Source organism: Petaurus breviceps, unplaced genomic scaffold, assembly GCF_028583685.1.
Source record: "Petaurus breviceps papuanus isolate PSGF00001 unplaced genomic scaffold, PetGlider_PUasm1.0 287, whole genome shotgun sequence".
NCBI lineage: Eukaryota > Metazoa > Chordata > Mammalia > Diprotodontia > Petauridae > Petaurus > Petaurus breviceps.
Window position 1 is genome coordinate 1,213,842 of NW_027186029.1, and position 24,484 is coordinate 1,238,325.

The window sequence follows — 24,484 nt, forward strand, 5'->3', positions numbered from 1 at the left end:
TTCACCTCAGCAGCATCTCTGGTCTGTTTCACCTCAGCTGCATCTCTCCAATATGCCTCTTTCTCTCTCATACTTTCCCCACTCTGGCGCAGCCACCTCACCATTTGTGCCTAGACTATGGCAGTAGCTGCTGGTGGGTGTGACTGCTTCCAGTCTCTCCCCACTTAAGTACATCCTCCTTTCAGCCGCCAAAGTGATCTTCCTGAAGTGGAGTCTGACCATGTCTCTAACACCTGTGGCTCCCTGTTTCTTCCAAGAGCAAACACAAAATACTCTGTTTGGCATTCAAAGAAATCCCTTGGAAATTTGCCCCCTCCTACCTTTCCATTCATCTTACACCTTCCTCCCTGACACGTACTCTGATCCAGTGACCCTTCCTGGCTGTTCCATGAATAAAACCCTCCATCCCTTGACTCTGGGCATCCTCTCTGCCTGGCCCCCATTTCTTTGTCAACAGAATTTTGAATGCAGTCCAGACTGCATCAGTCTTTAACTGGAATGGCTGGTATACAGAGCAGGCCAGAGGCACATGTGTCAGGACACAAAGTAGCGCTGTAATTTATTTCAGAGTGAGGAAAGTGACTTGAAAGCAAGGAATCCCCCTCACTCCCCAAAGGAGGGCTTAGCATGTTGGGGTACAGGCAGTGTTTACATCCATAAGTGGGCTGGACTATGACATAATCATTCTTAGATCTTGAGTAGCCATTCCTGTGGCAGGTTCTTGTGTGGACAATGCAGGCTTTCCTGGATCCTGTGGGAACAGTCTCCAAGTTGATTTTCTCATAACAGGGCACAATGCTGTTTGGTTTACTTAGCTTTTACACGGAACAGAGATTGTGAGCAAGTCAAGCAAGGTGATGGATGGCTCTCAGGTTCCTGGGGAATAGGGGCCAGTAAATACCTGGTGCTTGGTCAAAGCACTAAACTGACAAGGAGTGAGACCACTTAGAGCACAAACTATTGTTCTGCCAAGCTCAGGGCACAGCCTGCACACTGGGCCTTACCTCTGGGCACCAGGAATGCTCTCCCTCCTCATCTCTGCCTCCTTACTTCTCTGATTTCCTTCAAGTCCCAACTGAAATCCCACTTTATACAGGAAACCTTTCCCAATTCCTCTTCATTCTAGTACTTTCCCTTTTAATCATTTCCTAATTATCCTGTACGTATTTTTTTTTGCATGTTATGTCCCCTGTTGTATTGTGAGCTTCTCTTGTCTCTTTTTGAATTCCCAGCACTTAGCACAGTCCTTGACATATAGTAGGATCTTGACAAATGCTTACTGACTGACTGAACCAGAAAAAAAAGTTTCTGTATGAGGAGCCTCCTTTTCTCCCCACTTTTGTACTTCAGATCCCTTCTTCTTTATCTTCTCTTTCCCCCACCCACCTTTACTTGTCCTTGTCCATGAAGTAGCTCTTTCCTTACAGAGGCTATTTCCTTTCTTTATGCCCTTGATCTAATTCCTCCTGTCTCGTCCAGGAGCTTGTCAAGTCATTTCACTTCTCTGTGTCATCTTCCATTTCTCCTTAACTGGTGGAATCTTCCCCATCTCCTGCATACAAGCCCAAGTCTCTCTCATACTGAAAACCTGTACTTGTACCTGCTGTCCCCTCAAGCTGTCTCACTACATCACAGCCACACTCCTAGGAGAGCCTCTGCTTCCTCATCTCCCCAAATATCTGCCTGGTTTCTGACCACAACACCAAATTTAAATTGCTCTCACCAATGTGACCATTGCCATTTTTATTGATATCTTTTTGTTTTATATCACCAGTATCTCCCCGTGCTCCCCTTTCCTCTCAAAGGGCCATTCTCTGTAACCCAGAATTAAAAAAAGAACCCAATTGGACAAAACCAGAGACAACACTCAAGCAATCTGATGTCTTTATCACTCTCTCACTTCTATAAAGGCAGCAGATCCCTTTTGTACCTCTTCTTTGGGATCAGACTATTATGAGTTCTGTCACAATTTCAGAGTTTTCAGCTTGTTATTTTGTTATGGTCCTTTCCGTTCACATTATAGTCATTGTGTGAATTGTTTTCCTGGTTCTTCTTAATTCACTGTGCATCAGTTGATAGAAGTTTCCTCATGGGGGTAGCTAGGTGGCACAGTGAATAGAGCATTGGCCCTGGAGTCAGAAGACCTTAGTTCAAATCCAGGCTCAGACACTTAGTATTCGTGTGACCTTGGGCAAGTCACCCCAATTGCCCTGCCTTCCCCACCCCCCCAAAAAAAGAAGCAAAAAAAAGTTTTCTCATGTGTTCATGATATTTAATACATAGACCACAGCTTGTTTAGTCATTGCTTAATCAGTGTTCATCTACTTTGTTTCCAGTTCTTTGATATCACAGAAAGTGCTGCTGTGCACATTTTGGTTAAGTTCTGACGCAGGAGACAACATGCCAACAGCTTTGTCCATACACACAATGGATGCAGGGTAGATGGGCTTTTTAAGGGAATGTACCGAGAGGAACTGGGACAGGCCTCTTGTGGAAGATGGGATTTGTTCTGAGACTTAGAGGGGGCAGTAAGGGAATGTCAGGCATGAGGGATAGCCAGGAGGCCAGTGAGACTGGATGCTGAGGTCTGTGGAGGGGAGTGAAGTGTGAAGAGATAGGAGAGGAAGCCCAGGCTGTTTAAAAGCCAGACGGGGGGTTGGTCCTGGAGGTAACAGGAAGGTAGTGAAGTTGAAGGAATGAAAGAATGAAGCATTTTTTCAGTGCTTTCTGCGTGCCAAGCACTGGGATAGAAATAGCAGAGTCCCTCCTCCCTGGAGCTCCCATTGTAATGGGGGAGATGACTCCCAGGGAAAGGTCTCTTGGACCTTGGGGGGCAGCAGCAAAGCAGGTGGTCAGGCCTCCTTTTTATTATCATTTCCACTGCTAAAGTGATACCAGTTTCTGATGTGGAGCCATTGGACTGGACCAAGGACTTTGGTGGCCAGAACTTTCCTTTCTAGGTCTTCAGATGCTCTGGCTGCAGCCCCTGCAGGAGCAGTTTGTCCTCAGGATGCATCTCCCCAGGGGCTGCCTCCCAGGAGGATGCTGAGGGCACTGGGCTGGGAGTCTGGCCTTTCCCAGGGCTCTTGGGCTCAGGGTCTGAGGGGAGCATGTGGTCAGGGTGGTGGTAGTGGCAGCAGCAGCTGTGGCGGTGGCTTGACTTTTCCTAGCATATGCCTCCTTCTGTCTCTGAGGTGCCCTGGTGCTTTGGCTTGGCTGGCTTGCCTGCCCTATGGCAAATGGTAAGCATTTGGTGGGGATGGTTGGCCCCTTCTCAGAAGCCGCTTCCTTAGGTGATGACTTTGAAGGGTGGATACAAGATCTGTCTCTGTAGGAGGTGCTACTCATGGGCTCTTCTACCAGCTGCCTTTTGGCTGTGTTTAGTCAGCATTTGTTACTGGTGGTGATGAAGAAAAAAAGAGACCCCAACCAACATCGATGTCTCCCTTGTTGATTGAGTAGAAGAGTGATATGGTCAGATCCAGACTCAAGAATGATCAGCTTTGGCAGCCGAATGGACTATTAGTCTGGAGCAGGGAGATACTGAGGCAGGCAGACTGCTGCTATAGTCCAGGTGTGAGGTGCCGAGGTCCTACACCAGGATGGGGGCAGGGTCCGAGGAGAGGAGAAATATTGGGGAGATGCTGCAAAGGTGGTATTGACAGGCCTTGACAACACCTTGGCTCTGACTGTAGCAGGAGTGAATCCTTCCAGGATTGGATGATTGATAGGCTAAAAGCCGAAGGGGACTGAAAGAGGAGGGGGGTGTGTGTGCATTTGCACGCGTGTGTGCGTGTGCGCATGCATGTGTGTGTTTAGGGGAAAGGAAATGAGTTGTTTTGGACATGATGAGTTTCAGATATTATGAGACAACTAGTTTGAGATATCTTTGTAGAGAAGGAAATATCTTCTTGTGTCTTCTTTAGTACCAGCCTTGGTTGTTGTAATGTCACTAGATTCAGTTTTCAATTTTTGTTGTCTTGTACTTTCATTCTTATTTTTAAAATTTAAGTATTTAGCATTGTATTTTCCCCAGTTACATTCAAAACAGTCTTTGAGTTCCAAGTTCTCTTATTTCCTCTCTCCTCACCCCCCACTCCCCATTGAGAAGGTAAACAAATCAGTGTAGAGTATACATGTGTAATGTGTATTCACCCACCATCAGTTCTTTCTGTGGGGACTGAGTCCTTCAGAGTTCTCTTGGATCGTTGCATTGCTGAGAATAGCTAAGTCATTCACAGCTAATCCTCTTACCACAGGGCTGCTCCTTTCTATACAGTACTTTTTCACTTTGCATTAGCTCCTGGAAGTCTTTCTGGGATTTTTGGTTGTTTTTTTTTTTTTTTTATTAAATTGGGGGGGGGGGCAGTTGGGGTTAAGTGACTTGCCCAGGGTCACACAGCTAGTTTTTGTGTTAAGTGTCTGAGGTCGGATCTGAACTCAGGTGCTCCTGACTCCAGGGCCAGCCCTGTATTCACTGTGCCTCCTAGCTGCCCCACAGATTGACTTCTACAGAGGAATATTTCCTTCAAAGCTTTAACTAGAATAAACATACAGACATTTTCCCTCATCACCTGTGGGGCATAATTCCCTATCTACCTCAGTTTCTGGAGAGGTAAGGGGAATTAGGTTTACAACTTAACTCAGTTCCTACGTAGTACATCCCACCAAATTTCAAGTCCAAGGTGCCTCCCCATACTTTGTCTCAGGACCTGGGTTTTTCAGAGCTCCCCTGCTGGGTTCATGGCAACATCCAGCCTGGAATTGTTGGCTTCAAGGTTTCCGTGGTCTTCCTTTGTCTGAGGGACATAAGTAGGTAAAGTCAGTGCCAACTCTGCAGCCAGCTGATAGTGAAGCCATAATGCTCCAAGGCTGCTTCCACCCATGGGGTAGGCCACCTTGGAGTGTCTGTGTTGCCAGCCCCTGGTGTCTGCATTGTAGGAGATCTGGGCATGTGCCAGGGCTCTGTAACTCCTCCCTCTCTTCCTCTCCCAGGTTCCAGGCCAATAGATGGGGGCACATTTTGAACACAGTTCTCCCCAATTCAGAACAATCCTCTGGGGGCTCTTGAGAGCCATAAGCAGTGCCTCAGGAAGAAGTCTCAGAACAGGCAATGTTGTGTGATAATCCCCAAGCATAGAGTTTTCCCCAAGCATAGAGTCTTCCCCAAGCATAGAGTTTTGCAGATTCATCAAACAAGGAACATTTCAAAATTTACAGGTGACTGCTTGTTCAGTACTCAACAGGTTCCTCATTTGGTGCTCAGATGGCCTTTCCTAGCCCAGAAAAAGCAAAGGCAAAGAAAATGGGCTTCCCTCTCAGGTAGAAACCTGGTGCCCATTTGTAATGTAATGCCAAGGAAAGGCAACTTCCCAAGGTTCAAAATACCAGCATAGGCGCTCTCCATTTTATTCAGTGACAAAGTAAGAACAGAGGGAATCAAAATATGACATCATTCAAAATACAGCATTTACTAAGCGTGATTAAATAATCTCCAAGGACTACCCCACCCCAGGACCTTCCAATCATTCAATCAATTACAAAGTCCCTGTTCTAAATACTACTCCACCCCTAGGCTGTACCTTCATTTAGTCCATCACAAAGCCCCTCTTCTCAAATGGAGATTAGTTTCCAAACATAAGTAAAGTACATTCATTTGTTCAACCATAGAACACAAAAAGGTCAAAAGTTCCCCACCCCTGGATCACAATTGAATCTACCCCAGAGTTACAACAAATTTAAGCACAGCACTTAATCATCTTGACACAGGCAAGTTCTCAGCAATCTTAGTTCCTGGGGAGACAAGGCTTAGCAAGGCCACAAGATACATTGCCAGTCTCTTCATTAATTCATCCTCTGTCTGCAGAACAGTCCTAGAACCCCTGAAAACATTAGCAAAACCCTCTCCCAGGATTTCTGTAAACATACAACAAGAAAATCCTTCTTCAGGGCTTCTGAACCAACAGCAAGGTTCCCAGACCCCTGCAACAACAGCACTGCCCTTCACCAGTGGACAGTATTCACTCTCTGTCTGCAGGACAGTCTCAGGAGCTCTTAACCAACAGAAAGGTTCCAAGACTTCTTCAACAACAGGACTGTCTTTCACCAGTGGACAAATCTGGCAAAACAACATCAAAACAGACAAAGTACCAGCAAAACAGCCATGTCTCCTCAGTCCTTGGCAGCTCCAGGGGCAGGTCTCAAAAGTCCAGGGCAATTCAAAGTGGCCCTCAGCAATCCTCTCAGTCTCTCTCTGCCTCCACGAGGGTGCTGCTTCCAAAAAGTTCTTCTGCCTCTTTGGTGTCTCTCCAAATCTACGTCACCAGCTCCTCCCAATTCAGGACTCTCTTTTTACATCAACATGTCCATCCCACAGGTGGGATTAACAAGCTCTGGGTTTTAACACAATCAGTTTGAAAACCAAGCCAATACATGGGGATCTTTATATTCCATTACTATCACACCATTGAGCGTCCCAGCCCACAGGGAACATGGGCTGGGAGGTTCCGCTGCCATTGTGCCTGCTGCCCTGGGTGGGCATAAGTGCCATAACTGCGTTAAACCTCATTTTACAGCTGAGGGGCTGGCCCAGACTCATGCAGCTGAGTCATCCCAGAGGCCAGTGCTCTGCCCACTGGTGACCAGCCATTCTGGGGACCTCATTGACTGTCTCCACGCAGATGAGCCCCACATCTGTGGTCTGAATCTTTTTCTTTTCCAATTCTTAAACATTTTTATTTAAAGTTTTGAGTTCCAAATTCTAACCCTGCCTCCCTCTCCTCTCCCCTCCCTAAGACAGTAAGTAAGCAGTCTGATAGAGGTTATACGTGTGTAATTATGTATAACATTTCCATATTAGTCATTTTGTACAAGAAGACTCAGATAAAAAAAATGAAAGAAAGTGAGAAATAGCCTGCTTCAGTGTGGATTCAGACACACCAGTTCTTTCTCTGTAGAGGGAGAGTGTACTTCATCGTTTGTCCTTTGGGATTGTCTCGGGTCTTTGTATTGCTGAGAAGAGCTAAGTCATCCGCAGTTAGTTATTGCTACAGTGTGTGTGGACGTTCTCTTGGTTCTGCTCGCTTCACTTTGTATCTGTTTGTGCAGGTCTTTCCAGAAATCATCCTGCTTGTCATTTTTACAGCACAGTCGTATTCCATCACAATCGCCTACTACACTGATTGATGGGAATCCCTGCAGTTTCCAATTCTTAGCCATCACAAAAAGAGCCTCTACAAATATTTTTGTACAAACGGGTCCTTTTCCCCTTTTTTGGATGTCTTGGGATATAGATCGAACAGGTCAAATTGAACAGGTCAGATAGATTGCTGGACCAAAGGGTATGCACCGTGTAGGCCTGATTCTGTTCTGCTTAGCTCCAGTCGGCATCACCAGTGGCCTGCTGCATATTTCTAACTAGATGTGCCAGCCTCAGCCTCTCTGTGGCCTTTATCACTGTCCATCCCCTTCTTTTCTCTTTAGGGGTGCTGCTCCTCCTGCCTTTCTGACCTCTCCTTGGCCTTGCCCACTCACTTTGGGTGTCTTGGGCCCCCTTGCCTTGTTTCTTGAGCACTCTTTCCCAACTCCTCCCCTCCACCTCCCCCCTCATCTCCCCTCATCTCCTCACCTCCCTCTCCTTCATCTTCTCACCTCCCTCTCCTTCATCTTCTCACCTCCTCCCCCCTCATCTCCTCACCTCCCTCTCCTTCATCTTCTCACCTCCTCTCCCCTCGTCTCCTCACCTCCCTCCCCCCTCATCTCACCTCCTTTTCTCCTCATCTCCCTTATCACCCCTGTTATCTCAGTCTCCTGGCTTCCCTGCCTGCCTTCAAGATTCAGCTCAGTTCCCATTCTCAGTTTTTCAGGAGGTTTCCTACCCCAGCTCCTTTTTCTCCTCAATGCCCAGTTCCTTCCCTCTGAGATTACCTCTACTTGTACTGTCTGTATCTTGTCTATACACAGTGGTTGTGTGTGATCTGCCCCTTACTGGGCAATCTCCTTGAGGTCAGGGACTGTGTGTCTTGGTAGCCCCAGTGCTTCACACAGTGCTAGGCACACCTTAAGAACTTATTGAATGACAGACTTGGCACACTTGACTGCATGAGGGGGGTGAGAGCCATCCCAGAATCCCTGCCAATTTCCCCTTCCTCCCAGGTCCATCAGGGCAGTAATCCTTGGGTAAACACAAGTTTGTATGTTGTTTCAGGAGTCAGTGACCTTCAGGGATGTGGCTGTGGACTTCACCCAAGAAGAGTGGGGGCACCTGGACCCTTTTCAGAAGGCACTCTACCGGGAGGTCATGCTGGAGAACTATTGGAACCTGGTCGGCCTGGGTAAGGAGGCTCCCCTGGGACCCAGACTCTGTCCTTGCCACCTCCTCTTAAAGGTAAAGCTCAGTGAGTGTGTTGGACATTAAGTGATTGTTATTTGGCCCAAAGAAGTAAGAGCCTGGCCCCTAGTTATTAAGCGTTTTGTGCCCAAGAGAAAAGCACGCAGGATCATAGATTTGTAACCGGAAGGGGCCTTCGAAGCCTCGTTGCAAAGGCAGAGAGCCCTGAGTGCCAGAGGAGCAAGTGAGCCGTGCGGAGCCCTGTAGCCTGAGGGCTGCAGGCTGGAGACACCAAGGAGCGTTTTCTGGTCATGACGCCCCACTGGCATCCCTGTTCACCCTGGGGCATTGCTCCTGAGGTGTGCTGTCCCCGTCCCTAACGTGTCACCTGGAATAGTGACAAGTTCCCTTACACTTGGTAGGCCCTGGGTCCCATGCGCTCCTTTCTTTTCTGAACCCAGATGCGTTCTGTGGCACATTTTCCCATACTTCTGAGTAACAGTACAGTGTCTACTTCAGAGTTGGTGGGCTTTGTCCTCACCATTGCCCTCCCAGCACCCTCCGCTTCTGGTGCGGGGCCATATTGTTCAGCAGAGAGGGAGGTGGGACTGATTGCGAGCCACCCCTGTGACTCTTTTGCTTTTCCAATGAGCAGGACTGGCAGTTTCCAAACCAGAGGTGATTGACCAGCTGGAGCGAGGGGAAGCACCATGGATGCCAGAGGGAGACATCCCAGGAAACAGCCAGTGTGTAGGTGAGTGGAGTGAGGTGCTACCGGCCACGCGTGAGCAAGTGTTACTGGGGCCTGGCTGGGAGCGACTCCTCCAGTCCTGCAGATGTGGGGAGAAGTGCAGGCCCGGGAATTTGGCAGGCCTCAGATCAGCATGTGTTTTAAGAAGATCCTGCTAGGTACTAGACACCGTGCTAGGCCCAGAGGACACCGGGGCAAGGAACAAAGCCCTTCCTCCTCCCAGTAACCCTGCATCCACACAGGAAAGAAGACAAGGACGTGTAAAAATACAGGCAGCATCTCATGTGAAGAAGTACGCGTCTCTGCCAACCAGTGGGTTTGGAGGGAGGGGAGGGAGGGGCAGAGGCTCCATGTAGAAAACGGTGCTTGAGCTTCATTTTAAAGGAAGAGAGGAGTTTTCTGAGGCAGAGGTGAGGAGGTAATTCACTCCAGGTACGTGGACCAGCTGGAATGATGGGGCAGAGGTCGTGTGTGAGGAAGGGCCAGGTCAGCTGCGTTGCAGGGTCAGAGACGAAAGAGGTTGCGGAGACAGAAGCAGCAAGTGACTGTGTGTGTTGGAGGAGGAGGAGGTTTGGAAAGTACCGAGCTTCTGAACCTGGGCCCCAGGGAAGCGATAAGGACATGGAGATGTTAAGTGGAAGGCGTTGCTGTCACTGAGGCCAGTCGTGCTTGTTGGCCCACTTCTGCCTCTCCTCAGAGATCGCCTCCAAGCTGCTTTGTCCGCAGTCATTGACTTGTCGTCTTCCCCATGGAGCTGAGCTCTGACCATTCCCTGAGGAATGGTCTCCCCTTGGTTTCTAGTATTTTGCTACCACAGAGATGGAGGATCAGCCTATGCTGGTGTATATTGGGTTTGTCTTCGACCTCTTGAGTGTTCGTACTCCATGTTGGAATTGCTGGTCTAAGGGTATGGGCAGTTGAGTTACTTTTCCTTCACATTTGAAATAACTATTTGGAAATCAGAACTTGGCACCACTTCCTAGCCCTACAAAAGGGGCATCAGTATGTCTGGCTTCCAAAGCTCTTCTACCACTGAATGAAGGAGTGAATAGATGTTCCCCAAAAGGCCTCTGTTCCATTTGGGCAAGGCTACACTGATCCACAGACCAAAGCCAGGTCTCACCCTTGAGATGAAAACATAGGAGACAAGAGTGATCTAGAAAGCAAAGAACTGGAAACAAAATGGGTGCCCGTTAACTGGGCAGTGGCTACAGAAATGACCGTTTGTGAATGTTAAGTGATAATATGGCGTGACAGGGAGTAAAAAGGGTGAGTTAAGAGAAGTCTGCAAAGACTCATCTGAACTGATGCAGAGTAAAGTGCACCAAGGAACCGAGGAACGGTGCACACAGTAAGTACAGGAATGTGGAGACTCCTTGGTAAGATTCAGTGAAGGGCCCGGCTCTGGCTCCCTGCACAGGCCGCTTGGCAGAAAGGTGCACAGAGGTGTGGCAGCTGTTATCCAGGACCACAGGGCGGGGGCGATGGCTGTGCTTGGGTTACCAAAGGAAGGACCAGGAAGATTGTCCGCCCCAAAGAGCAGGAGGGAATTTGGAGGGAACCCAGCAGGGTGGCTTCATCTGCACGATTGACGTTGACTCCGTCATGTGTCTGCAGGACATTCAGTGCAGTTGTCATTCATAGCTGTCCCCGACTTCTGTGCTGTGAATGTTCAGTTTCACAGGCAACTCTTGGGAGCCAGCCCAGCCCTGACAGCCTAGGAGGGCTGTGTTCTCTTCATCTCTTACCTGGGCTGGCCCTCCCGGCCTCAGGGTTTCCATCCTCTGCAGGGCTGCCGGATCTGTTTGTTTAACAATAAAAATAGTGAACTTTATTAAAAGTAAGATAATGTAACAGTGAGACAGCATAAATAATTTGGGGGATATAGCCAAAGCATCCCAAAATTTACAAGGAAAAATGTATGTCTCTAAATACTTTAATTAATAAAGGACCAGATCAGTAATTTGTACCATGCAAGTGAAAAAACTGGACACCCTTCCACTCCCCAAGATCCCTGGACCATGCATTGAGAACCACTGCTATAGACCATAGGCAACATGGGCTGTAGAAAGCTGTCCGTGAAGTCAGGACCATCTGGATGGAAGTCTTTCTCCTTGCATACACTGGGCAGTTGTCCCCCAAGCCCTCAGTGTCTCAGGCATTCCCTGAGGCTGAGTGGCACTGCAGTTACTGGGCTGCATTGGGAGAGCACGTTTCCTTAGTGGGAGTTCCTGTGTCATAAGATCCCAGGTCTGGACCATAGCAGTTGTTATTAGGTTTTAAAAAGCAGAAAACCTGAAGGGTTTTAGTAAAAGGCCATGATAGGGCTGTACGGGATAGTTAGGAATACTTAGCTCTGCTTGCTGCCAGAGAACTCTGTGTCTCTGTTAAAAAGGTCTAAGTATCTTGTGACTATTGATGTTGGCTAAGGGGCAGGGCATTATAGATCTACACGCTTTAATTGGGACAGAAATTCAAAATAGCTTAGAACAGGGGGTTTAGCATTATCATCTGGAACCAGCCTGGTGAATTCCTTGTCCACTAACATCAGCGGTGGGCTAATTCAGTTTCTGTAACAAGTGCCTTTCTGTGGCCTTTTGCCATTAGGGAAGGGTTAAGTAGAATAGTTTCGTGTCTTTACTTCTGCTATGAAATGAGGCCTTTTGGGGTGGTTAGCAAATAAGAGCTAGTTCCTGATCTTTGTGAATCTCAAGTGGCCATATATATTCAAATCTGCCTTACTCGAAATTACAGTTATGTAAAATCTGGTCATTGGTTCCAGCATAATGGAAATATGCAGTACCAGTTTGAAGAATGAAACCACTTCAGGGTAATTCATTACTCCAGTATTTTAATCAGGGCCTAGCTGTGTGTGTGTGTTTGTGTGTGTAAAAAGAGTCATATATATGCATAATAGCTAACATTTATCCTAACTACCCCAGTATATGTATACATGTGTGTATTCATGTGTGTATTTTTGTTTGCGATCTCAGTCTGATGTCAAAGAAATCATTGAAATTATTTTACTCTGTAGTTACAAAGAGCTACAGTGGGCTCAGTTCCCCAGGACTTCCCATCTTGTTGCAACTAAGAATCTCTTTTGTCTTTAGTAATTGCTTAACTAGCTTCCGGCAGTTAGAACAACATTTCCACACTGAACTTCTACTCGGGGCACTTGGGGTTGACAGAAATTCCTAAGGAGGCGAGAAACGAGAAGAGATCACGAAGCAGAAGGCTGTTGAATTTATCTTTTCCACGTACTGTATTTCTCTTTGTATGAATGATGTCTAAAATACCAGCAGAATATGTCAGCAAAGCAATGATATTCTGCACCAGGCTGAGGAAAGAAATGGCATGCCAATTTATAAAGTAAAATGTGTAACTGTTAATTCCTAGGCTCTAACCTAGGAATAGATAGATGGATAGCGGGCTCGGTTCTTTGGACCATTACCGCTCAGTGCCTAACACACACAAATCTAACTCAGTGTCTAACATAACAAAGATTTGTTGAATGGATAGAAAAGCAAACTCATCTCAAAGTGAGCCACTTATAAAAGTATATTAAGCGTTTTTTTTTGCATTGAGGAGAGATGATCTTGATATGCACAAAACACCATACTAGGTATTTATAAAAATATTGAATACAATTAATATTAGAAACCAGAGGTGAAACTTAAAGCCCCAGCTTGACTTTACATTTCCGACAGCACCTGGCAAAGTAGGCACATGATGAATGCTTTACGAATAAGTGAAGGAATACAGTGTCTACTTTCTAGTGCACTCACGTGTCCCTCTTATGCAGCCTATGTAAGAAAAGGTTTGGAATTGGAGCTATGAAGTAGCATGTCCACTTTATCGCGCCCCATGTCAACATTATTGCACTTTTACCTCTAACCCCTGAGGAACATCACAAATACGCTCCTTTATTAACTCAAAACAACTTCTGATTTTAAAGAATTGAGTCTGAATCAAGCACTACAAAGTTGAAAAGCCTGACAATACATTAACAGGATCTCAAAGTGAATCCTAGCATAAAAAGAGAGCTGACACTTTAGTGACCCGCCGCTAACCGGCTGTGTGATCTCAGAGAAGACATTGCTCACTCTGGACCTCAGTAAGCCACCAATACCAAAAATAGACCAACTCCTCCTGAAGGTATCATTGTACATAGCCTCTGTATTTCACATGAAAATAATCAAAAGCGCTTCTTGTTCTCAACAGCTGAAAAAGAAAAAATCCCAAGAAATAACTTTAAAATGTACTGATTTTTGGATGAACACATTTCATTCAAACACCAGTCAGTCAGTGCTACTGATTAACATCTGTGTGTCCAAGTCTTAACATACCTCTTTTATCATGCACTAGTTTAAAGGTCCTAAAAGCAGATCCTGAAATAATAAAGGCCACAAACAAGTTTACAAGATGCCCTTGATGCTGTAGTCTGCTCCATCAGAGTTCAGTTACTACAAAGAGACAAGCAGATAGAGGATGTCTTACAGAAACTGCAGAGTGTAATCCTTCGTGGCATGGACATAAGGATATACCAGGTGTAAGAAGATTATCTTTATGCCCTGCTTACCTTTCTTCTTGCCCACCATTTCCCAAGGTGGCTCTTTGATGTGCTCTGGTAACTTTTCTAACCTGGTCTTTGTTACCTCCATGGCAACACCGTCAGGTAGATTTCGTTGGACGTAGACATCTGCTGTACTTCCAGTCAGGTGTTATAACTCTAAACATCTGTAATGTGTCTTCATTTCATACTGAACTCTGTACTTGGAAATAGGCACTGATTTGAAAAGAGTAAGACCTTCTATTTTCCTTGGAGGTTCATGTATCTTTTTAAGGGAGACACCCAAGTTCTTTAGCAGCAAGTACAACCAAGTATTCATAACTGTCCCATACAGCCCTGTCACGACATTTTACTAAAACTAAGAGGCGCTTATACAATCTGCCTGGTTCATCAGAAATGGAGACCGTAAGTTTCTCCATACCACTCCTGATATCCATATGCAGGCTTGAAAATTGCACCCACTACAAATGAGTGTTGAGAAGAAGACCATCTCCCTTTGCTGTAATATTCTTAGGATGGCTTAGAGAAAAGATCCCCAGACTCTGCTGGAAGCCCCGAAGGCGGCCCACACAGCCATCTTTCTGCCTTGAGCTGCCAGATTTTTAGGAGGAGCTTGTGGGTGAAGCAGGAACACAAGTCCTCAGAGGGTCAGGGCCCAGACCCTGTATTCCTCCTGGGCATGCCCCCTGTGGTCCCACTGCGCTGAAGCTGTATGGTGGAACGTGCCCCCAGTGAGAGCCCAGACCTCTGGCTTTCCGCTCTGAAGTGTGATCATTGTTTCTGGTAGATTCACAGGGACTCAGTCAGCAGGTGGTCTTGACCATGCCCCTTCTCAGCCATGAAGCATTGCTGTCAGAAAGTTTGCCAGTCTTATCTGCTGGGATTAACTCAAGTTTGCTTCCCTGGCTGTGGTCAGTGGAGCCTTGCTTCCCCACCTAAATGAAGCTGACTGAAACAGTTGTTGAGTACATAGGAGAGTCGATCTGTGGGCAGACATGGAATCCCCTCTGTCACAACCTGGCAATCCTCATGCATGACTGTGCCACTCACACATTTTCGTCACATCCTCAGGCATAAAACACAAGATCCTCAAGCTGGAGTGTGAGTCTGTTTTCCACTTGGGTGCCCAGTCTCATCACACATTATTCCATCTGATCAAGTAAAACTGATGCAGTATCCGTCCTCTATGCCCTTGCATTGTGCCCAGTTCCCTTCCTCCTTCACCTCCCCTGTTTGAATCCTTAGCACCCATCAAAGCAGACTTCCAGTGGAAATGCTCTTGTATTTTGTTTTATTGTCTATTTTCTCCCTCTTCCCCCCCCCCCACCATTGTTACCGTTTTTGGTGACTTTTGCCATTGTACAGGGTGTGAGGTTTTGATTTGTGTTTCTCATATTTCTAGTGATTCTTTGAAGTGGTTGTGGATATTTGGCAGTTATTCTTTTGAGAACATATCCTTTGAACACTTATCTGTCATGCGTGTCCGTTGGGCTTAAATTTGTCCATTGTTTATGTTTTGGATCTAAACCTGTATCAGAGAAGTTTGATACAAAGACTTTTTCCCTGTTAGACCCTCCCTTTATTATCTCAGATGCAGTGACGTCTGTGCAAAAGCTTTTCAATTTCATATGATCAAAGTTATGTTTTATTTTTCATAATTGCCTCTGTCTCTCGTTTAATCGAGTCTATGCCAATCTTCTAATTTTTTTTATTGTTTGAGCTTTTATATTAAGGTCATATATCCATTTAGAAGTTATTGTGGAGTGCGGGATAAGATGTTGATGTAAGCCCAGTTTCTGTCAGAATGCTTTCTAGTTCTCTCAGCAGCTTATGTTTGTGTTACTGAGTGCCATTGTTTCTGATTCTCCCTTATCTGGCCTGTTCCACTGATAAAACTATTTTGGGTGTTAGGAGGGGGTTTCTGACTCAGCAGTCAAATGTGGGTTTACTTCCCATCAACATTCATATTGTGCCCTTTACCAGTCCAGTTGACTAAGATGCCCTCACACAAAACGACCTGAATGAGGAAGTTTTTTAAAAAAAGGAATAAAGTTATATTCCAGCATGGAACTGGACAACAGACATCTCAAACAGCCATCTTAAAACATGTTTCTTGGAAAGAATACAGCACAAGATTAAACTTCTGCCATATTATTTCCGTAGAAAACATTTTTTCCTTAAAGATTAAATAATGAAAAACAATGCCAGTTATATCCAGTTCAAGTGAATGAGGTAGAGGTGATAGTTGGGCCCCTCCCAGGGGTGGGTAGGCAGAGGGTGAGTCACCTGAGCTGTGCTCCCTTTGTGGCCGTGGCTACCATTTTGGTTGTCTTTTCAGCAGAGCTCGGTCCATGAGAGTGATGCTCTGGCCATTTGAGAGAGGCCCAGCTCCTTTGGACCCTGGTTCTTTGGTGTTGGGCTGCACTTGGATAAGGGGTATGGAGTTCACACTAGAGGCCTTCCCTTGTGTTTCCCCTTGGCTATGCCATCTTGCCTCATGACTTTTCAGTTCCTTTCCCCAGATTTCCTGAAGATGTAAAGACATCCACTTCTTCCTTTATTTCTTCCTTCACCTCATCTTTGATCATTTTTTCTTTCTTTGACCTCTGCAGTCATTTCTTCAGGAAGGACAGGGTTCATATCTGGGCTTGCCTGTCATACCTAGTGTTTACATGGTCCCAGATGACTTTGGAGGAGATTTGACTGACCTTGTCTCTGATGTGGAACATGTGGAAATCCTCTTTACCCTGACAGGTTGGTGACCTACGTGATGCTGTCTCCTCTTTAATCAATATGTGATTTTGGTGACTTGTTCAGTTATGTCCAACTCTTCATGACCCCATGGACTGCAGCCCCCCAGGGCCTTCTGGTTACCACTGGCTCTTGAAGTCTGTCCAAGGTAACTACCCATCTCATCCTCTGCTGTCCCCTTCTCTTTTGCCCTCAATCTTTCCCAGTGAATCCTTTCTTCTCGTTATGTGGTCAGAGTATTTAAGCTTCTGCTTCAGTGTGTGACCTTGCAGTGAATAGCCTGAATCAGTTTCTTTAAGCACTGACTGATTTGCTATCCACAGGACTCTCAGCGGCCTTCTCCGGCACCACAGTTGGAAAACTCTTATTCTGTGGCACCCAGCTTTCCTTGCAAGGCGAGGTCTCTGCTGTCCGTCACAGCTCTCCTTCCCAGGAGCAAGCATCTTTTAATGTCACGGCCACAGTCACCATCTGCTGTCCTCTTTGAGCCAAGAATATACAATTTGCCACCACTTCTACTCCTTTCCCTTCTATTTGTTTGTTTTTTCTTTTCGTCTGACTTTTCAGGTCGGCTTATACTTTCTGCTCTTTTACCCTTAAGGGGCTTCCTAGGTCTTCACTTTCTGCCCATCAGAGAGGCGTCATCTGCTCATTTGAGGGTGTTGGTATTTCTCCCAGCAGCCCCAGCTTTGGATTCCCGCAGCCCGACTTTCTGCATGGCGGACAAACAAGTTAATGTGAGCTGCGCACATGAAGCGATTAAGGCGACCGCAGACGGCCTTGTTGCGCTTCACTTCCAATCTTAAGCCAGTCAGTTGTTCCAGGCCTGGCTCCGTTGCTTCTTGGCCTGCACACAGACTCCTCAGGAGACGGCTGCCTCGCGCTCCAGTCTGAGCTCTGGAAGGGCTCTTTCCCCTTTGTTCTGCTGCTTTTCATCATTCCTCTTGATGCTAGATCTTTTGTTCTGAATGAATTTTATTATTTTATGAAGCCCCATGAAGTATCCCTTTGGAAATCTGGTTAATATAGCATTAAAAGGGTAAATTAACTTTGCAAGTCTTGTCATTTTTATTGTGTTGGCACAGCCTGGCCATGAGCCCTGAACATCGCTTCAGTTGTTTAGGGTGTTCTTTATTCTTTTTTGTTTGTTTGTTTGTGTTTTGGAGGGCAATGGGGTTAAGTGACTTGCCCAAGGATCACACGGCTGGTAACTGTTAACTGTCTGAGGCTGGATTTGAACTCGGGTCCTCCTGACTCCAGGGCCGGCGCTCTATTCACTGTGCCACTAGCTGCCCTGGGTGTTCTTTATTCTTTAAGGAGCTCTCATGTAATTGAATCTACACCGTCTCCTGTGTGTAAGATTGTACAGTTCTGTGGAGGGGACTTTCTCCTCCTGTTTACCACTTCTTGTGTTTCTTTATTCCTAGAATGTAGAAATGTTTTTGATTTTTGTAGCCTGAAACTCTGCTGGGGCTGCTGTTGCTTCAGTCAGAATCTTTGCTGATTCTCTGAGATTTTTCAAATAAACCTTCATCTGGTCAGCAAATAGGGAAAGTTTTTTTCTCCTCTTCACCCATTTTTATGCCTTTCTGAAGTCTTTCATCTTTGATCAGGATCCAGGCTTATACTTCTCAGGTTTTTGGTTTATTACCCAAGACTTGGTTCTTCTTGGCTATGCTCTCCTGATATCTGGCACTCTTCCTTTGGGCCCACATGAACCACCAGGAGCCTTTAGACTTCTGTTGGAAGTGCCCTTGCCCCTGAGGCCTTACCTCCTGGGAGGCTGACCCTCCTAAACCAGAGAAGGGCTCATTCCTCTTGTGGCTGCCTTTACTCCTTGCAAATCATGGCATCATCCTCCTGGTGTCATGGTCTTCTTCAAAAGCAAAGGACAAAAAACAGGCCTCACTGAATCATTTGGGCAGGGGACCTTCTTTCTCTTCCCTTCCCCTTTTCAGCTCCTGCTTATCAGGAGAAGGGCAGCTCCTTGAGGGCAAAGGTGGCCTTTCTTCCTCTTTCCCTTTGTATTCCTTGTGCTAAGCCATGTGCCTGGCATATAGTGAGCCCTTAATAGAGGGTTTCACCCACCATGACATTCTGGATCCCATCCCAGGGAAGGCAGCCAATGACCGCTTGTGAAGATGGCTGTTGACTTCATGCCCCAGTGCTGTTCTTGAGGAGGGCCCAGACTGCTTCCTCTGACCCTCCATGCTGTATGTGCACATCTGAAGCTAAGTTTCTTGAGTAAGGCCTGGTTTGGTTGCATCCTCAGGGCTTAGCCCTTCAGAAATGAGTCCATCATTTGTCCTTTCAAGCCCCTTCCTTGCCTCCGAGGGCCTCTGTCCATTTCTTCTCTGTTTGTGCTCAAGGGACCTTTCTTTAATTTATTTCTTCCTTTCTGATACTTGCCAGGATCCCTCTGCTTCTTTTAAAAAATAGGTGCGTTTTTGGCTGATAATCTCTTTCCACATTTCCCAGATTTCTAGTTCCATCCCTCCCTTCCTTCTCCCCAGAAAAGCTGTCCCTTATAGCATTTTTTAAGAGGAAGGAGAAAACAAGATTGAGGTAAAAGTCTGCCACGAGCTGCACTACTCCCCACCCGGACCCCTGTCGTGTTCCTCTGGAGAGGGGGGAAGAGGGGGGAGCACTTGCTCGAGGATGGGCTGGGGCTTAGTGCTTTCACAGCCTCCATTTTTGGTGGTTTTGTGGCTGTTCCCTTACATCTCTTCCATATCTGTTGCTTTCTTCCTCGTTCATAAAGTGAAGCTTTTCCATTTCACCCCTGGGAGCTCTTCCAGAGGACAGGAGCCAGAGCGAGGAGGCCGGGCCGGCCTTGGGTCAGATGTGGCTCAGAGAAATTCTAGGCCAATCATGTCAGTTCTTGAGGAGTCAGACGACTTAATGCAGGGCTTCTTACGGGTTTTGTCCCATGGGCCCCTTCTTAAAGATCTATTTGTAAATCATAAAATACAATTTTAGGATTTCAGACGAAACTGTTGTTACTGAAAAACACAAAGATACACTCCTAGCTCTGCTCTCCGTTGCCTATGAGTTAATAGTTTGTAGGTTCAGTGTACAGAAAATACCTGGGGAGTAGACAGCATGTTTCAAGCCCCTTTGCTGCCCTTTCTACATGAAAGACTGATCAGACCTGCCTGAACCTTGAACACAAACAACATTCACTTAGAACAGTTTGTAAAAAACTAACCCTAGAATGAGATCCCTGTATATGTAGTATATTTGTGTATGTATGTATATGTGTGTGTATGTATGTATACATATATACATAGACGGAGGACACAGGATAAGTTCAATATGAAGGGATGATAGCTAAAAAATAAAATTAAGAGGAATATATTGGGAGGAGAAAGGGAGAGATAGAATAGGCTGAATTATCTCACATACAAAAAGACAAGAGAAAGTAGTTATAATGGAGGAGAAGAGCAGGGAGGTGAAAGGGAATGGATCAACCTTACTCTCATTGAATTTGGCTTAAGGAGGGAATAACACATTCAATTGGACATTTTCCTATAGGAAAATGGGGGGAAGGGGATAAGAGGGGGGATGATAGAAGGGAGAGCAGATTGGGGGACAGGGTAGAAGCAAACACTTTTGAAAAGGGACAGGGTCAAAGGAGAAAATAGAATAAATGGGTAGGATAGGATGGAGGGAAGTATATGGCTACTATGGAAATGTTTTGCATAACTACACATGTATAACCTATATTGGGTTGTTTGTTTGAATTGCTTGTCTTCTCAATGGGAGTGGATGAGGAGGGAAGAAAGGGGAGAATCTGGAACTCAAAAGTTCAAAAAAATATATTAAAAAGTTGTTTCTACATGCAACTGGGAAATAAGATAAACAGGCAGTGGGGTATAGAAATCCATTGTGCCCTACAAGAAAGTAAGGGGGAAAGGGGTTAGGGAGAGTAGGGAGTATATAAGACAGGGCAGACTGGGGGAAGGGATAATCAGTATGCTTGCCATTTGGGGGTGGGGGATAGGGGAGAGATGGGGAGAAAATTTGGAATGCAAAATCTTGTGGAAATGAATATTGAACACTAAAATAGATTTAAAAATTTAAAGACTAAGAAAAAAGAAGAATGAGATCTGATCTTTTGTCTTCCTGACTGGGAACCCATAGGGCCAGTTCCCATGGTGCCCCATGATGGTAAGCCGCACATGGGGTCTTCATCCCTGACATGGCTCCTCTTGGCCTCTGCACGTTCTCAGCCAGTGAGCTGCACTTGGACACCTGGCATTCTGGCAGTGATCCTGAAAATGGCGGCTGTTGAGTTGCGTTGGTCATAGCAGGGGGTGGTGCCAGCTAGCCTTGTGTCTGGGTGAGAGTTTGAAGCTCGTGCAAGAGGCAAATGCTGTTGGTATGACTATCTAACTCAACTGTAGCCAAGTTTTTGGTGAAAGATCCTGGATCTGTGGAGAAGATAGAAAAAGCTGAGATGAAAATAGGAGTGGGGTTGGTGTTGCTGGATGGCCATGAGTTATTCATGGGTCTGGGTCAGCATGGCGGGAGGTCTCTGTGCTGGGCCCTGGCTCGGGAGCACTCTCTTCACTGACTTGAATAAAGTTGGTGTGAGTTTGTAAGCTCATCACGAGTGCCTGCCATGTGTCAGGCATTGTGCTGAAAGGTGGAAGATGGCATTTTCTGTCGTATGTTCTGTATGCATGTTGCTGCTTCCCCTAAAGCCCTGTGCTCAGCCGTGCTCTCTCTCTCCGGTTCCTTGATTTCTTCAGGTCAGTCCGTCCTCAGCCTGTCCTTTGACCCAATGGCAGTTGTCAAGAGGCTCAGTCGCATTCCTGTCTGCCTTAGCATGGCAGCGCCACACGGGGTGCATGTGTGACCACTTGTGCTGTGTCTTTCCTTTGGCCTCTCGGCACTGCTTCATTGCTCCTTATCTGCCTGGTAAATGTCGATGAGGGCTTGTCTCTTCCTCCGTTTCTTTTCAAGTTAAAGCATTTTCTGTTTGGATTCTTCCAAGTGTTCATTCACTTTCAGCGCCCTTTGTCACTGGCCAGTCCTTCTGTCCTGTTGACATTTGAACACTGATCCGGAAACGCGTGCACCTTTTCAGACACTTCACGGATGTCTTGTCGTCTGTGCTCTCTGTGCCCTGAAAGCCTTTGGTGTCTCGTGTGAGCCTCTGGGATGATTAGGGTGCTCTTGAGGCTCCTTCTGAGAGTATCGTGTGCCCGTGTGAATTCATGTGAAACACAGGGACCCACATGGTCCTATCACAGTGGGGACCACATCGCTTTTAAAGTAATGAGACTTCTTTTCTGGATAGATTGGAAGAGGGAAAATGGGAGGCTAGTGAAGATGTTATTAGAATGCTCGTTGTGAAGTGGAGTCAGCGAGTCCGCAGACAGTTCCTTAAGTGCTTGTCTCAAATGTGTCACTGTGCTGAGCTGTGGCTTGTCGTCTCCTCCACTGGACTGTGAGCTCCATGAGGGCAGGGACCTCACAGTGGGGACCTCGTCTGCCTTTCTTTGGATCCCTGGCGCATAGTGGGCTCTTCATGACTGAGCAGCAGAGGGAAGAGGACGGGATTTTATCTGAGATGTGAAGGAAGCATCACAGTCCTGGAGAGCAGTCAGAGAAGATGGCCAGAGCCATGAGCCGGTGGCTTGTTAGTGTCACTGGTGGAAGAGTTTGTGGTGGGAGGAAGGTGCCAAGCAGGACTTTGTTTCTGATGATGGAGCAAACAGGAAGCCATGGGAATTGATCACATGGGTCTGGGGGTCACATTGTCAGGCCTGTGTTTGGGGAAGGATGGAGGATGTCTTAAGAGAAGAGAGACTGAGGCTGGCAGCCCACAGCAGGTGATGAGGGTCTCAGGAAGGGCCTGCCTTCCGATCCCAAACTCCTTATTCGTTTCCTGCCATTTCCCCTTGTCCTCATCCTTCTGCTCCTGCCTTCTGAATCTGACTGATCTCATTATGGCTTTGGGACACAACCTCAGCTGAGCCCTCACTGATGCTGGGCAGTCCTGTTTGACCTCCGTCAGCATCTCACTCTGCTGTTCTCCACAGTGACTTCTCCCCAAACCTCCCCTGGCTCTCCCTCCTCCCCACTCTCAGATGGGAATTGGACTCACATTTTGCTGACAAAATGGAGGCCATTTGCTGAGTTCTTCTCTGCTCATCTCCCATTTGTCAGATGCCTTCTGCCACCTCTGTCTCTCACATCTTCAGGCTCTCCCTGGGGTCTGCTGGCTCCTTTCCCATTGACATGCCCATGTTCTTTATCCTTAGAAACCATTATTTGACCCATCCATTCCTCCTAACTGTCATCTCCTGTCTCTCTTCTCTTTAGTGGAATAACTCCTTCAGAAGGCCATCTACAGTCAGTGCTTCCCCTTCCCTTTCTTCTCACTCCCTTCTTACCTTTGCAGTTTGGCCTCCAGACACACCATTCGACTGAAATTGTTCCCTCCAAGATTACCAGTGATCTCTTAATTGCCAAACCGAATGATCACTTCTCGGTCCTTCCCTTCTTGACCTCTGCAGCCTTTGACACTATCGATCCCCCTTTTTTCCTTGATAGCTCTTCTCTCTAGGTTTTGAGGATACCAGACAGTCTTCTAGTTCTCCTACCTACTAGACCTTTCCTTCTCAGTCTCCTTTGTTGGACCTTCACCCAGATCACACCAGTTAAACTGTGGGTGTCCCACTGGGCTCTTAATACCCTCTTTTCTTCTCCCTCTGTGCAGATTCCCTTGAGGCTCTCATCAGCTCCCATGGATTCAGTGACCATCTCTGTACACATGATTCTCAGAATTATTTTTCCAACCCTAACCTCCTTGATGCCCTCCAGTCTTTCATCTCTAACTTATTTGATATCAGACTGGATTTCTTACAGACTTTCAGATTCATCATGTCCAAAACAGAACTCATTATCTTTCTCATTTACTATGTGAGAGGTACTGTGCTAAGTGTGCCTCTCAACCCAGGGATGTAGGTGTTGTCGTGATTCCCATTTTATACTTAAGGAAACTGAGGCAGACAGAGTTTGTGGCTTTGCCGGGGTCACAGAGCTGGTGTATGAGGCTGGATTTAGAGCTGGGTCTTCCTCACCGCCCTGTGGTGCCCCTAGTGGCCTACAACATTTCTTGTTTGTTATTCCTCTTCCTCTGTGACAGAATATCAGCGATGTAGGTCATCCAGCACCTTGGTGGCAGCATCAGCCCCTCCCAGGTTACCATATTCTCCTGTCCTTTCTGCCTCTTTTGCTTTGCCTTATCCTCGTCCTAATCCTAAATCTGGGGTCTTTAAGATAGAGAAGACTTAGGGTGCTTGATAACTAATTGTCCTTTAGAAAGGGTGGGGGAGTGGAGACAGCTCAGGCTCAGGTCCCTGTTTCATGAGGCTGCCTGCCTGTGTTCCCCTAGACCAGGCACTTCACCTTAGGGTCCTCTTCTCAGAGAAAGGGGCTGGACCATCAGATGACTTTACAAGGGCCCTCCTAGCTCCAGGCCTGGGATCCTAGAAGTTTGAGGGGAAGAGTAAACGTCCTGGGCTGCCATCCTAGACTGCTGGGAGGGTGGTGGGGTGCTGTAACAAAAGGGAATTGTGGTGTAAGGAGGTTTGTGGCCAGGATGGCTGTGTGTGTGACTGGAGGGCAGCAGGACCAGATACCTACATTGGGAAGTCAGCTGCATCACAATGATAGTTGAATTTATGCTGAGGATTACAAGGATGGTCACATTAACGACAAAAATCTGTAGGATTTTATCAGAAGCACAACCTTCAACATAATAGCACAAATGTTAAAAATCTTTTAAAAACACATAGTAATTGAAGGGCCCTTTCCTTAATTTGATCCACAGCATTTATCTACAATTGAGAGCTAGAAAACATTGGACATTTTGCCAATAAGATTTGAAGAGAAGCTAAGGACACACCCTGTCTTTGTTCTTCTGTGACCAACCAGTTGAAATACTGGCAATAGCAGTAAAGCAATAAAAATAAATTGAGGGAATGAGCAGTGCTAAAATTGGCTTAGAAAGTCAGTTTTCTGGATGGTGAGGACACAGAAGACAGAAGTTTGTTACACAGCTGGGGCA

General features: G+C 46.5%; 1 protein-coding gene and 1 pseudogene across 5 annotated transcripts in view; one reads left to right on the plus strand and one right to left on the minus strand.

Moving 5' to 3' along the window:
- Positions 1-24,484, plus strand: part of LOC138167692 (zinc finger protein 184-like) — a 31,699-nt gene that overhangs the window by 4,811 nt on the left and 2,404 nt on the right. For all 5 annotated transcript variants that reach the window (XM_069096654.1, XM_069096656.1, XM_069096652.1 and 2 more), the window contains 2 exons: positions 8,207-8,333; positions 8,985-9,083. In XM_069096654.1, coding sequence (XP_068952755.1) covers positions 8,207-8,333; positions 8,985-9,083 — 226 coding nt within the window. The remainder of the gene's footprint in view (positions 1-8,206; positions 8,334-8,984; positions 9,084-24,484) is intronic.
- Positions 12,776-15,971, minus strand: LOC138167719 (small ribosomal subunit protein uS10m pseudogene; annotated as a pseudogene).